The sequence below is a fragment of the Protomyctophum bolini genome, assembly GCF_963924005.1.
Source record: "Protomyctophum bolini genome assembly, chromosome: 14".
In the NCBI taxonomy this organism is placed as follows: domain Eukaryota; kingdom Metazoa; phylum Chordata; class Actinopteri; order Myctophiformes; family Myctophidae; genus Protomyctophum; species Protomyctophum bolini.
In genome coordinates this window covers 11,361,826-11,377,592 of record NC_137875.1, presented here as the reverse complement: position 1 = coordinate 11,377,592, position 15,767 = coordinate 11,361,826, and the positions used below count along the sequence as shown (strand labels likewise).

At 42.7% G+C, this 15,767-nt stretch overlaps 3 protein-coding genes across 3 annotated transcripts in view; all 3 read right to left on the bottom strand.

The window, feature by feature from the left end:
• Positions 1-7,220: 7,220 nt before the first annotated feature.
• vent (ventral expressed homeobox) lies at positions 7,221-8,050 on the bottom strand (the record flags this gene model as incomplete). The annotated part of the gene is made up of 3 exons (XM_080782161.1): positions 7,221-7,499; positions 7,641-7,849; positions 7,978-8,050. 3 exons carry the CDS (start codon positions 8,048-8,050, stop codon positions 7,221-7,223), a joined length of 561 nt encoding a protein of 186 aa, XP_080638287.1.
• A 2,991-nt stretch (positions 8,051-11,041) lies between these two features.
• On the bottom strand, positions 11,042-11,943 carry vox (ventral homeobox; the record flags this gene model as incomplete). Its single annotated transcript, XM_080782160.1, has 2 exons — positions 11,042-11,302; positions 11,425-11,943. The coding sequence occupies 2 exons, from the start codon at positions 11,941-11,943 to the stop codon at positions 11,042-11,044; spliced, it is 780 nt and encodes a 259-aa protein (XP_080638286.1).
• A 1,946-nt stretch (positions 11,944-13,889) lies between these two features.
• Positions 13,890-15,767, bottom strand: part of kndc1 (kinase non-catalytic C-lobe domain containing 1) — a 45,717-nt gene continuing 43,839 nt past the window's right edge. The window contains exon 30 of the mRNA XM_080782159.1: positions 13,890-15,745. Within this exon, the coding sequence (XP_080638285.1) occupies positions 15,514-15,745 (232 nt within the window). The 3' untranslated portion in view covers positions 13,890-15,513. The remainder of the gene's footprint in view (positions 15,746-15,767) is intronic.

Sequence of the window (15,767 nt, the reverse complement as noted above, 5' to 3'; positions counted from 1 at the left end):
TGGACCTGGCCCCTTTTGTGCCCATATATGGAGCTGAGTGATTTGTTTGTGATTGCGAACATGATGCAACACACTCCATATTTGGACGTATAGCGGGACAGACAGACACACACACACACACACACACACACACACACACACACACACACACACACACACACACACACACACACACACACACACACACACACACAGACAGACATGATCTGCTAGGTCTCATAGTAAGTGCTCACTGCGTTCGCAATCACTGCGTTCGCAATGAGCATAACTCCTGTTTCTCTAGTGTGAGGCATGAATGGACATGATGTACAAGCACACCCCCTGGACATGACGCTAGCATACCCCAATCCAACCATGCTGAGTGCCAAGCAGGGGGGCACTGGGTCTTTGGTATGACCCGGCCAGGGATCGAACTCCGACCTCACAGTTTCAGGGCGGACACTCTAAACACAAGGCCACCAAGCTGGTCTTCTTGTGCTATGATGATATATATTATTGCTCCACCGAGATTGGTCGAATTATTTTTAGGTATGTATACTGACTCTGCTTTGCTTGCCTGCAATCCCAGAGGGGTGTGGTTTACTAGCTCCGGGTAATTCAAGACAAGGTTTAACAGTCTCAGAAATGTTGAATAAAGAAAAAGCGACAGTCAATATATTACTTTATCTTATATGATTACTACCCCCCCCCAAATCTAATTAGTAAGCAAATAGGTTAAAGCAAACACTATAGTACAAGTAAAATACAAAACCTCACTCACTCAGGGCCTGTGCTTGAAACTGCTGCCACCAAGTGGTCATTCAGACCTGTAATGAAAACATCCCATGAACACAATACAGTACAGTCAGTGCATTAATAATAATAATTTCCCATATTTTACTTTATTTTTTTAAACAAATCTGCATATATACCGGTAGTTCCTTTTCACGACAAATTATAATAAAAATGATAACTTTTGTTTGGTCAGGATTCAGGAATAATGTAGTGAAAAAAAAAACATGATACTGTAAGTACCTGGGAGTTTTGCTTTAATCGTTTGTCTTTGTATAGCAAAACTCCCAAACCATACTAGGCAACGATACCATATAGGATTTCATTGCAATGGTGGTGCGATGACCTCATCTAGGACAACATGCTCATCCCTGACAGGTCTTCCTTTACCGGGCCTTATGATGATATACGACTGCTGCCCTTAGCGGTGCAAACTCAGAGGTTCCGAGAATCGAGCACAGTTTCATCTTTGGCTGGTTGCGCTGGCCTTGACATACCCATGCTGACTCCCTTGGTTACACGGTGCTGTGTGTGTGTGTGTGTGTGTGTGTGTGTGTGCGTTTGCGTGTGTGCATGCATGTGCGTCTCTCACCCCGACCCGAGAGTCCTTGTCTGGAGACCTTGAGTGCAACAAAGTACAGGGCCTCTCTTGTGGGAGAGGAGGAGGAGGCGAAGACCCTGAGCAGATAAGAAAACGTTTTCAGCCCAACAGAGAACGAGGCGTCCCACATCTCTCCCTCCTTCCTCGCTCTCTCTCCGCTGTTGACGTCTGTGGGATAGATAGATAGATAGGAGATAATAACTTGTTGTAGCGAGTTCACCACTGACTGGCCACAATGATTTAGACACAGCAGCCAATGAACCGTTACACACACACACACACACACACACACACACACACACACACACACAGACAAAGACGCTTTAGATACAGTATCTCTGGATAATTAAAAAGTGTCTGTCTGTCTGTCTGATGACAGTACGGGGCCCCCGCAGGTGCCATGTGCTCCAGTCCACTGCCCAAAAAAACGAGGGGGGGGGGGCACATGCTGACGGAGCACACAGAAAACAGCTACTATGTCTTTCTCAAACATCTTCAAGGTCCCCGTGGAGGGATAAATGGCCGACTGGAGTTGGTGTGCCGAGGGAGAGAGCTCTGGAGCTTTACCGGGGTAAGTCAGTCCGCTCGCTTCCTGTCTCATTGGGTTTTATGTGGCGTTTGGGGGTCTATATGCCTAATCGTCTCTATTGCAGTACCATATGAGAATCTTCTAGACATTACTATTCAACCGTTTAATTTATTTATTTTATTTTGTGATTATAGAAATGTTTTTCTTTTAATTTGTTATACATTATTATTATTATTATTTTTAATTAGCTATGAAAAAATAAAGGGAGGCTCCGCACACTCAAATCTGTTCACAGTCAATTTATTGCTGCAATCGTTCTGTCTACTCTACTGCCCTTCTTCAGGCAGTAGACTGCAATGAATTGATTGTGCACAGATTTCAGTGTGTGGAGCTTTATTTTTTTAATAGCTATATTTGTGTGACTTTGTGTGACTTTCTTTTTTTACATTTTTGTTTAAATTAGCTCAAATGTTCAGTGGAGGGAGAATATGTAAATCTGTGTATAATGCCTTGTATCGTCCTTCATCTATATATGTCACTGTGTCTGTTGCATAGCCACTGATTCTGTCTCTTTTTTGGGGGGGTGGGTCTCTTCTACAGGTGCCAACACCACAGAGAGAGAGAGAGAGAGAGCAGCATGGCTTCCAGGACCTCCAGGACTCTGTTCTATTCACTCGCTGTTTCTTTTTCCTATGCATATACCTCTTTGAGATGTAACGTTAAAGAGGCATACGGCATGGGAAAATGGGGCTGCAGAGGTATTTCACCGTGAAAAGTCGGACGTTTCCTCGTCTGCTGCTGCGGAGTGCCGACCCTCCCGGCAGCTGACCCCTCGCTCGGCGACAGGTTGACCCCCAGACTCCATCCTCACGCTGCATGCATGCATGCATGCTGGGGGACAGTACGTACAGTACGGAGACTGGAGGAAGCCTGCAATCTGCAAAACGATGTTTGTATAATATCATTTATGCTGTCAGTTACCATAATTCCTTTTTGCGTAAATCACCTGCTGTTTGTTCTTTCGTGAATATATATATATAGGTCTGTAACATGTAGATAATTTACCAAAATGATCATATTTGACAAATCCTTCTGTTTTAATGAGGTTATTTTATGAAATAAAGATATTTTCAACATCACAAACAAGTTATTTTTTTTCACTACTAAATGTGAATTACTGAATTGAATGATATTATTTATTAATGCTAAAAATATATATTTAGGGTGGTGATACACTAGGCAATATTTTTGGGCATCTCAGATGGGCAACAGTGCCCAAGAAATTGCCTCAGTATTGCTGCTTTATAATCTCATAGCAATATTTTTGTCATCCATGTACTGCACACAGTAAAGTATTGTGTAAATTTTACTTTGAGAGTGTGCTTAATTTATGTTTAACTTTTAAATGTTTGTACAAAACACACTCTCAGAGTTAAATTACATTTACTGTGTATACTTTCTCTTGTGCTAATGGCGTGGCAGTGTTGTCTAATTGCCTAAAAAGGCACAGTGTTACATCACATGGGCATTCTTTGCAGTTAGATATAAGTGTGGTTGGAGTAGATGGTTTTAAATGCACTTTTGTGCAAAATGGTATTGCAATGAAAAGCACAGTAAAACTGTGTATAGCATGTCTGACTTAATTATTTCTGAGGTTAATTATGAAAACATTTTCAGTCAACCTGGAAATGTTCCTTTATATCACGGTGTGTAGGATAGCCAGAGTGCTTTTTATTGTCACTTATAATGTTTGTACAATTTTTGACTTTAGAGTTGCTAGTATTGCTACTTTAAGACATAATAATGCAATCAAAGGGGGTAAAATAAATGCCAACGCTTTTTCTACTGGCTCCAGTCAGTCTGTTCAGTCTAGCAACCATCACATACAGTAGCTTCTTAGCATATAGCAAGGTACTTAGCGTTCTTACCTGAGTGATAGCCCACTCATCTGATCTGAATGAAATGGTTCAAGTATCAATGAAATGCAACTGGTCTCCGCCCTTACTTTGTAAAGGCTTATCAATGTTGATGTGACCATTAGGCTACAGTCTGTCCCAGGTCATGAATTACAATCGGGATCAGGGAAGTGCGACATGCAGTTTTACTGTTTTATAAAGACTGTGATGATAACAATAAGCCTACATTAAAAAAATGTGTTGAATGTGTGTAGTATGTGTGAATTAAATCCTTTACCGTGGCTTTCGATGATTAGGACACTTGGTGGGAAACATATAGGGGCCTACAGACAAATATGTCTGCATGATTGAGTAGCCTGCTATAGCTGCAGCTTATAGGAACATGTCAAGCATACAAATGAGATTTGTTTTTGCATTGGGTGTTTGATTATCATCTGGGCTTAATATTATGTTGGAGTTTGAAAGAGTACAGTGTGATGGATTCCCTGTAACAGGCTGTATCAACTCTGTATAATAATATAGACGAGACTGGCGTGTATCCTTATACGAGCCAGGGATCACTTTAAGTGTGGCTTTATTGACAACTCTTAATAATGTAACCCCTGAACCTGGGTGCGTCACCTAACGTGTCCCCCGTACCTGCACACATAGGTTCCTATGCATATCTCCACACAGTGCAGTCACTAGATAGGTATTGCCTTTAAAAATGGATTTACAAATCCATCCGTGGAGGAGACTATAGAGGTTATATGACAGCCAGGAGTGACTCAATCAGCCACCTACCTCTTTAACTGCTGCCAACTAATGACTTTAACGTGAGACAATATACACATTTTGGCAGACTTGCGGGCGCCGTGTCTCGGAGTCTTTCAAGTAAGTGCGAAAAGTTCAATTTAGAGACAATGGGGCTCAATGGATCTAAATGATCTGGCAGTTACCTCGTGCTTTGATGTCCCTTTGAAGATGCAAATCTACCAAAAGCGCACCACGTAATGACTGCTCGGAGACATGCATGCACGCCCACCGGTCATCAACCTGTAGCCAGACCAGAGGCTGCTGAGAGCAGTGTTGCCATGTCCGCTTATTATAAACTACTTTGGGCTACTTTTTTCCTGTACAGTACAGTAGCTTGTAAATATTGGTGGTTGCAGGTTGCGGTTATTTTTTTGGCTTGTTCCTAAAGTGTGTATATAGTTATTTATTTGTTTCCTAATGTCGTTTAAACCATGCAGTGATTCTCACATTTTCATGTCAAGGACCTCCAGATGAATGTAGACTATTTGTCCAACTAAGGACCCTATACATCTAAATAAATATTCAGTGTCAGAGTGCCAGGAACCCCCATACAAGATTTGTGTTGTTGAAAATGTTTCAAAAAATATTTCTTCATAGACCTGGTTGCTTGTTTCTGTCACACAATCTGGCAACACTGGCCTGGCATAGACCGTTAAAAAATGAAGGAGTCGATCATTCATTCGGTTATAAACCAATATAATGCTGCACGAATGGATATTCCAGCCAAACCAGTAGGCCTAGGCCTTTTATAAGCACAGCAGGCCTACTCTTTGAAAGTATACCTGTACCAAGTAGACCGCTAGTTTAGACATAAGGCTACTGCAACAGAGCTGCTCCCTTTAGTTTAAACACATGTAATTAAATCTGAGTTTTCAGAGGTTTTTTTGTATAGCCTACTATTTAAATAGTCTTGAGAAATAATGCTGCTATTTGTCCCAAAGTAACAGCAAAAAAAGCTTCTATTTGTTTCAAAAAGATGTATACTCATAGCATAACGATGTGATGTGAGTATGTGACATAGCTCTGTTTACAAAACACTGTACCCCCTCCAACAACTGTAGCCTATACACTTTTCCAATTTCAACAGTTTTTGTCGTATTTGCCAATAAAGCTCCTTTAAAATCAATTTAAATAGAAAGTATTATAGTATTGTCATAGTTTATGCATGGTATGCTGAAGGCTTTGCAGGTCTAACCCTACATGACCATGCATGACAGCTTGTCTGTGCTCACCGTTGTTGACAAAATGTGAAACAATACGGAGAGGGTCACAGTATTGTGTCAAATTACTGGCCTATATGCTGGAACCTATAAAGCCTACACCATTTGTTTCTTTGCAGTTTGCAGCTCCCACAGTCACAGCCGAAAAACTGGTGTCAAAACACTGTCTATCATTATTTAACTATATCCAGTGGTGGAAAATTCATTTACTTAAGTTTTGTAGCCTACTTGGGTATACAATTCTGAGGTATTTGTATTTTACTTGAGATAATTCCAATTTCCAATAGGCTATACTTTTAGGTACAGAGGGAGTCTACCAACGCGCCTCAAGCCTAAAACGGCTGATCCGGTGCTTCACAGGTGCAGGGACATCAAAGTTGCAAAAGGAGAGGAGACTGGAGCAACACGGACATTTGGAGCCTTTTATTAAGGTGCTGAGTATACAAAACGACTAGTCGTTTTGTATACTCAGCACCTTAATAAAAGGCTCCAAATGTCCGTGTTGCTCCAGTCTCCTCTCCTTTTGCAGGCTATACTTTTACTTTCTACCCCACTACATCCCCAAGACAAATATTGTACTTTCACTCCACTACAAAAATTTAAAACTTTAGTTTTTTAGTTACTTTGTAGATTGTGATTATTATTACAAAACACATACATTAACCACCTATACTACATTTCGGCCATTTGAAAATAGCAGATATACAAGCTCACAATGCGTCTGTTTTGCTCTGTTTTTGCATTGTAGATTTTCAATTGAAAACTTGGGACCCTATAGGGGCTAATGGATGTATACTTTTACTTTGGGTAGTATACTTTAACTTGGGACCTTATAATTGATACTTTTACTTTGGGTACTTTAACTTGGGACCTTATAATTGATAGGCCTACTTTGCGGGTACATTTTGAATTCGGTATTCAGTATTGATACTTTAAGTTTTCCCACCACTGGCTACATACTTACATTGTTTAAGTGTATACTAGTGCGCTAATGACATTAATTGTTGTCTATCATTGAACACGAATCTATACCCCCGAATAGTTTTCAGCAACCATACTGCATGGCTCTAGTTGTGTCCTCTGCAGAAATTCAAGATGCATTTGTTGAATAGAAACAATTTTATTTGTTGCACATGGCATAAGCCATAATAAAAAATATGTGTCTGTATAAATATCTATTTACATCTTTTAACATACAATACATATTGTATACAATGTTGAGTGCTTCACAGAATATAACATCTTAAACCCCCTCTTACAAAGAGAGGAAAGAGTTGGGGAAAAACAAACATCTAGATTCTAGATATGAAATTCATCCACGACGATTAATTAAACGTCAGTTCCACATGAGAAACATAATGTAGCTATAATATAGAAAACGATAAGCTTTAGTAGTAGTGAGGATGCAGCATCATTGGAGCGAGATGTTGTTGCTGGACTGTGAGGTGCTGCGTGGGGAACGGGGGCCTCTGGACCGGCGGTGGCGGGCAGTAGGAGCTGTAAGCGGCTGTAGGGAGCTGTCCAGTCAGCGGGTGGTGCTGAAACGACGGCGGCGCCGCGAACAGGAAAGGCGGCAGCAGACTTGACTGTGCGTGGAAGAACTCGGGCCGCAAGTCTTGGACCTCTCGCTTCAGTTTCATCCTTCGGTTCTGGAACCAGGTTTTGATCTAAAAATAGAAGAAGCGGGAAATTAGTCATCCGTTGTTGTCTTGTTTGTTTAGTCGTTTAGACCCTTTACTCAATAGTGAATTTTATTTTTGTCGTCAAAATACAATGAAAAGATAGCCGCATAGTGTCACTATATTTACCTGAGTTTCAGAAAGGTTTAGTTTCTCGGAGATCTTCCTCCTCTGCGTAGCGCCGAGGTACTTGTGCTTGCCGAATGTGTTCTCTAGTTTGCTGATCTGCTCCGTGGTGAACTTGGTCCTCAGCCTGCGGTTCTGGGCCGATTCCCCCTCGCTCAGCTCGCTGTCTTCTCCAATCTCACTCTCTGAGCCCGTCGTGTATCCACAGCTATCTGATGGAGGAAGGAGGGAGAGAAACGTTAGTTTAAATCCAAACAATGTGTATAAAACAGGGCTTTTTCCACGCTGTGCACTGTGCACACAAGACAACACAACACATGTTATATCAAAGTGAACTTACTGTTTGGTGAGGTCGGAGAAAATCGGTTTCTTGGTTCCTCTGCAAGCTCCTCGATCTCAGTTTGTAGAAACATTCCGCTGTGTACTTTAGTTTGGAGCGAAGCAGTCTTGCATTGCGAGGTTTGGATGTCAACATCCTCCTCAGAGTCTTGCGTGGTATAACAACTTTTGGAAAGCCATTCCACGGAGAAGTTTGAGTAAGCCATAGTATATTTTGTGTTGATATTCCAAGTCGACGGCTGTAGTCTAGCTGTGACTGAAGGCTCCAAGGTGTGTGTCGCACTAGTGTCGTTGTCCACTGACCTGCTCTTGGCCCACTATATATAGGAGGGGCACACGTCTTTATTTGCATATGCAAAGGGATCTCAACGGAACGATAAAAACCTGATGGTCGTTGTAATTGAGGCTAATAGATACCGCAATTGTGTTCCTTTTCTCACGTTCAAGATTGCATGGCGTGTCCAGGCGCCTCCGAGTCTGAGTATCATGTAGATGGTATAGGGGGAGTGGATGAAATGCCAATAACTGTTAGCTAGCTATACATAATATAAAACAAAGCATGAATGTTTCTATATATCTTTTAGTCATAGTCACATTTCACCAACATTTGACCTGATTAATGGGTTGGTTGTGGCACTTTTTACGGCCTAAATTCCTCCTCACTGACTTTACAATATATAGCCAGCCCATATATAAAAGGTACACTTCTGAAGATCTTGGGTTGAGATTGTTCCCCCTTCATATTAACTAACTTATTTTAACAGCAAATAGCCTACTTATCCAACTATATCTAATTATCAAGGGACAGGTCTGACCTTCAACACGGACCTGCAGACACAATTCATGAGGCTTTGACCTCTTGCCACATTATCTTCACCTTGTTTCTGCTATATATAAAGTGCCATATGTAGGCTACAGTACATCCGCTGTACATCCGCATTTATGTATAGCCTATATTATGTGATTGTATAACCTCATTGTATGTATTTGATAAATGTAATACGCAGAACAGACAGGGGAGTTTATTTGCACATAGAGTATAGAATACCATACCATTTAGCCTATAAAGCACAATCTCGCCTTTGTTTTTAAATTTGTTTAATTTAATATCACGTATCAATGTCGCAGGGCCGCACAAAGTTAATCAAGTTATCATAATCTTCTGTTCTCTTGTTAGAGAGTCGGAGGGAAATGAAATAAAACGTGCAAGTTAACACTGTATTTAAATGCATATTGTGACAGCTAGTCTTATTCGTGCAGATGACATTATTCGGCCCCTGCATGCATACATGGTGAATTATTTGACGCGCAGACAGAAACAGAAGCGCCTGGCTGTCTGCTCCGCTGCGCTGTCAACAGCCTGTTGATGAGCTCTGTGTGAGCGTCTGAGTGGGTGGCTGTGACGCCATCATCACAATGTATCAACAGAAAGTGAGAAAGGTCCCTTTGATCTTCGCCAACATGCTAATGACAAATGACATTTGCTGCTGCTGTTGGTTGGACCTCGATCCTCGCTGCTGCGAAGCGAACTTTGCAACTGCTATATGCTGGTGGTGCCCTTGTCTCTACACATTAAATGACAGGATTATATATTAGCATACTTGTCTTATAATGGAAATTATAATCAGAAGGGTTTTTTTTACTATGTTTTTTGTATTATTATTTTAAGCATATATACGTGTGTTCTCACATTTGACAAAGTGTGAGTAAATATATAGTAGGCTAATTCGTCAATAACTCATCGGATATAGCGACATAGACTTTTCTTCTTGCGCAGTTATTGATGTTCCCTTAATTTATTTACAGTTGTGTGCATAGACAAAGGTGTGCTATCATTATAGGGCATTACAATCTCATCACTAGGCTATACAGTCAGTCTATAATACCTCGGGCCCGACTTCAAACCCAGGGATCAGACTCAAAGGCACACAAAACCCCAGACTCTCTGGAGCCAGGGCTCCGGTGAGAAGTGTAAACTCATCAATGACCGGCTTAATCTGAACTAATTGTTGACCATGATCTCCCCGTTAGCATGGCGTTTGAAGTGCAGCGGCGGAGGACAAACAGAGGTAGTTGACTCGCATTTGAAAGCGCAGCGTGGGGTCTCACTGTCCCTCGACTGTCTCGGATGACAGGTGGGACTGCTGCATGGGAAGGGAAGAGAAACCGGCTCCACCCTCTCTCGGAGTCGCCCATAAACAAATAATTATGGTTCATTTTGTCGTTTGCCCCCAACCCAATACCCCCCCGATCCACCCCCCCCCCTATAGCTCTTTCGAGTACGAAATGCTCATTGCATTCAGGCCACTCTGTGATTTAATTGTATGATTTGTTTTATTATAGGCCAAGCGTCAGAGCCATATCGCTGCTCGACTGTCACGAGGGGATCACATCAAGGAAGTCATACAATGGACTGTGATAAGAAACTTCTGCTATAGGCTAATGGATCCCCAACCCAACCCCATGTCTTTGATTGACCACTGCAGAGATAACATACCCATCTGTTGCCTGTATGCTTGAAACAAGACTTAATGGTCTATTCATGTTCAGCTAATCCTTCTGTCAACCATCTCAGAATATATATAGATCCATATGTGAAGCAGCCTACTTATAGAGCTTCACCCACTGAATATAATAGGCCCAATAATAATTCTACTACTAATAATAATAGCCCAAAGAAACGAGTACAGAAACAAGTATTTAAATATAGTTCAGCTAATCCTTCTGTCAACCATCTCAGAATATATAGTTCCATAATATGAAGGAGCCTATACATATAGAGCTTCACCCACTGAATATAATAGGCCCAATAATAATTCTACTAATAATAATAGCCTAAAGAAACGAGCAGAAACAAGTATTTCAATAAAAAATATATATATTTTATTCAATTATAAATAGACATTTGTATTTCTGTACAGCTTTACATATAAAACATATATAATATATGTAACATAACACTTCGTAAAAAAACTAAACAGGAATTGCACTTTATAACTCTTGGAATTCTTAAGTGTTTGAGTCGCTAATATGCAGGATTGTGCATGGGCCATGTCTTATTGTCTTTAGTAGAAAAGTGGGCTATGCATCATAGCATGCGCGGGATGGTGATGATGTGAAACCATATGTTGTTGGTGCATTGGGAATTGGGGGACCATGGCAGGGTAGAACGCCTGGTATTGGAGTAGCTGTCCGCCGAGGCCGGGGTACTGAATCTGGGGCACGGCCTGGAAGTTCTGGAACATGGCGGGAGCAAGGAAGTCAGCTCGTAAATCCTGCACCTCCCGTTTCAGCTTCATCCTTCTGTTCTGAAACCACGTTCTGACCTGAGAAGACAAGAAGAAAGCACGATTAAAATCATTGCCCAGAGAGCATACAATCTAACTGGAAATAATGAACCATGGCGAACATTCATATTATATTTGTCTTCATTTGTAGCCAATCTTACCTGTGTCTCAGATAGCTTCAGCTTCTCTGCAGTCTTTATTCTTTCCCCGGCGTCCAGGTATTTGTGCTTGTTGAAGATCCTCTCTAGCCTGTTGATCTGCTCCGCGGAGAACTTTGTGCGCACACGCCGCTGGGCCGCATCGTCGTCTCTGTCCGACTCCTCGGTGCCCTGTCCCTCTTCCACGGAGGGACACTCCGAGCCCGAGGACGCCGCTTCGCTCTCGTAGTCGCTGCCGGACGAGTAGCCGCTGCTGATTTCTGAAACTGATGGCGAGTTCATGTCAGATTCCCGATGATGACTGCTGCTGTAGTGTCCTCGAGATGTTTTCGGCTTCAGCTGCAAGTAGCCCTTTTCGTAAGAAGTAGGGGGACGAGGCTGCACCATGCAAGGGACATGGGGTCTGCTGCTTTGGGGTTGGATGTTATCAATTGCTCCTGCTAGTTGGTCCTCTTTCGGCGTGTTGTTGTTGTTGTTGGAGTGGCTCTGCGCCATCCAGTCAACGGAGAACATTTTCACCATTATTGCGGCTGTGATGAGTGAGTGCTGCTGGTTGGTCGGTGACCTCTGTATCCAGTGAGTGTCAGAGAGTGAGTGTGATGCTACCCCTATCCCAGGGCCGCTTTTATAGGCCTGGCCCTCTCTGAAATTTGCAATTGTAAAGAAGTGTTAAAACGTCTGATCGATTCCACTGATTAGGGGGCTAATGGCTCGTTATTGCAGGCTTTACATATCCTCTGATGTGTGTGTGTGAGAGAGACAGAGAGGGACCATGGCGCCACTCGGTCTGTGAGATTGTCTTGAGCTCATACATTTTGTCAGCCGCCTGAAACTGTATCGTGCACGGCTCCGACTTTCATGTATGTCCTACACTTTGGCCGAAGGAAATGTGTATTAAACGCAAATGGTCTTACTAGAGCTCCAATTTGTGTCAAATTCTAACGCACGGTTAAATGCCATCCGAGGTAAACTTTTTCACAAGTATACAAGAGCTGAGTTCTGAAGTCTGTGCATGCAGGGTTGGGTTGGTTTGGGTGTAGCTCAGATGCTAAAAATGCCCCTCAACGCAGACGACATGGACACACCAATTAATATATAATGGACGGTATAAAGGCATAGCTATACACGTTGGGAGAAAGTTTGCACAACAAATCAATGATATATAGACTATAGTCAACACCATGCCTACTTTGTGCATGCAGGCTTTAGTTTATCCCCATTCCATAGGCCTACTTGTCTGCACGGTTATCTTTACATTTTGAGGAAATCGTTAATGAGATTGCATGTCTTTATAGTGTGGGCGAGTGCACCGATCGCAGAGACAAACCTGGCAATAAAAATAATGAATTATTCTGATTCTAATCAAACCAAGTTTAACCCGAAACCCTGTCCTCCTTATTCAGAATGCGAAGATATAGTGACTAATTTATGCTCGGTCATAAAGTCTGAATCAGGCTTAACCGTCTCTTCCTAAAGCAACACATTCTGTTTCCCATGCAACACTTGTGCAATCAAATGGAGAATAAAGTAGTAAGGGCACAATGCAGTTCCTGTTATTTAGTATTGACACGTCTTCAATGCCCCGGTGGGCACTGGCGCCAGTTACGCAACAAACATGCAGCCAGCATTTGGAACAGTGAAAGATCAAAGGTAAATTACAGTAGCAGCAACAACATTATAGGGTTGATTGTCGGCCGTTCAAATGTAAATACGCAAAGACTGGTAAGTATGCAAAGACAATGATCATTCGAAAACCATATGCGCACAATGGCGCATATACAGGGTCGCAGTTTTACGCACGGCTTCAGTTCATAAAGTCTATAAGTAGGCCTATTCACATAATAAAAATGTTCCGTGGCCGCCCCTCTTAAAGAAACGAAAGCCACTGAAGATTAGATGACACCATAGCAAACTACAAGGGCTTGAGAGCCTTTGGTTAGCTGTGCACCCCGCAGCCCAGGGACAATGGGAGGACTAAACTGATGCTTAGCTATGACAATGTGGCGATAAGACTGCGTTGAATCTCTCCCCTTTATCGCGGTGATCTGTTGTTGTTGTAAGAGAGGGCCCTTGGTCCTTTTGCGGCCTTTATCTCGGGGATGCTTTGATGATGGGCTCTGATCCCGCGAGATAATAATAATATAATCGAGACGAGGAGAGGACTCCAGGGAAGTCGCCTCCTCCTCCACTCAGCGCCAATTTCCTCACCTCTCCGTGCCTGCATGGATTGGTTTCTGTCTGCATCGAAGCAGGCAGACTGGAGAGAGGGGGGCGCACACTCGCGCGCGCGCGCGCGCACACACACACACACACACACACACACACACACACACACACACACACAAATGCACATATCTTTGAAGGTCAACAAAAATGAACAGATAAACGCCGCTTGTACGAAATGTAATTTATTTGACTAAATCCAGAACACTTCCATTGATAGCATAAGGTATCACATGTCATGTCGTTGCATGGGAGGAGGAGAGCTGTATATAGGCTATAGAAGAAAAATAGACCAGAAATAGAAAAATAGACTTAACACAGTATACTGTACTTGATCAAATAACATTATGCACACTGATACCTCATGTTAAAGCAAAACCTCTGAAATGCTATAGTATTTACACAATAGATATAAAGCTTGTCAAGCGTTTGCCCTTTGTGTCTCTCTTATCCACACAATAAATATATCTAACATCTTCTGTTAGTCGTGTTTAAAAATAATGCTATAGCGTCTGCTTTAAGAATCTCTTCATATGGATGTATTGTTAACATAACTAAGAGTTGTGCGCAGAGAAGGATAAGACGGAGAAGCTATCTATAGTGAATAAAGTCCTGAATTTGAATTTCCATGTTTCTGTCGGACATCAAAGCAACATCCAAAAAGACTTGTGCAAAGGTTTAAAAGTGAAAGCTTGTCTATATATATATATTTAAAAATGCAGGTTAAGCCCAGGTATCGCTATATAAAGATCTTATTTAGGATTTATTTGATCCACGTATATAAAGAAAATCACTGGGCCAGGCCACACATAATTATCACATTGTCAGAATGACAATTATCTATAGGTATGATGATCTCAAATGACCCCGCAAGCAGTGCCTTTTCCACTAAATTAAATGAACTCGAGAGGTGCCAATGGGGCCTCTAAGGCGGTGCCCGTTGGGCCCTGGCCTACTTGGAATGATGCAAGTTGGAAATGGATGCCCCACCCAGATATTATGTCTGTGTCGTCAGAATGATGGCAGATTTCTGTATGTCTCTCTGAGTCCCTTTATTCCTATATATGGAGTTCTGTGTCAGCCATGCCCAAATATAGTGTTGGGATGTCAGAACAGGCCAGCTTATATGGAGTTCTGTGTCAGGCATGCCCAAATATGGAGTGTTGTGAGGTCAGAACAGGCCAGCTCCATATATGGACCTTGGGCAGGGGCCCTGTCCAGAGCCCGGGCAGAGGCCTTTTTGGGGGCGGTTTTGGACAACCGTGGGTCGGACCGACTCGACACCGGGCACTGCACTGCCTGTGGTGGACTGGTGGTGTGGAACGCGTGTGTCGAATTTGAAGTCGGTGCAGGCTAATGGTTCTCGTGGATTACACTCGTACAAGACTTGGTGCATTTATAGTTAGATGAAATGTTATAACGACTTGAGCCCTATATTCAAAAGCTTTCCGAATTAGTCGATTTACAAAGGGCTTTGGAATAGCGGCGCTGGCGTTATATAATAAGACCTAACGCACTCTGAATGGGGAATAGAGGGGGGGGGGGAAGGAATTGGTATACTGTTTTGTTTTGTATAACTTTGAAATGCAACTGACGTTTGTGTACAGCCACACTTGCATTGTGGGTTTGAGCTGACTGGCCCTATTTGATCAATGAAGTCAATGAAGTCACCTTAATTCAAGCAGCCTTTTTTCCTTTCAAAATATATTAGGGCCATGTCATGTGATCTACATGAACAGCCTTTGTGATCTACTGGTATATCACAATCTACCTTTTGGGCACCCCTGCTGTAGACTCTAATAAGGGTCTTTGCCTGCATGGCTTTGGAGCTCCAAACGACTGCCTGGATCGGAGGGGAGGGTTCATGACTCACTGGAAGGTAGCCTTGACCCTCCTCAATGTGTCCTGGATCCTCCGCGTGTGCCTTTCCGTGGTGGACTGCTGGAAGTTGGCATCGTTGTCCGCTGCCAGGAGGTGAACGTTGCAGGTGCTGAGGCTGGCGATGCGGTGCCGTAGGTAGGCCTGCAGCTCGCCGTCAGGGCTGTAGGGGTACGCGGCGACCTGGAACGCGTGCACTTGACTCACCACCTTCGCTATGCTCCTTCAACACACAGGGACGAATG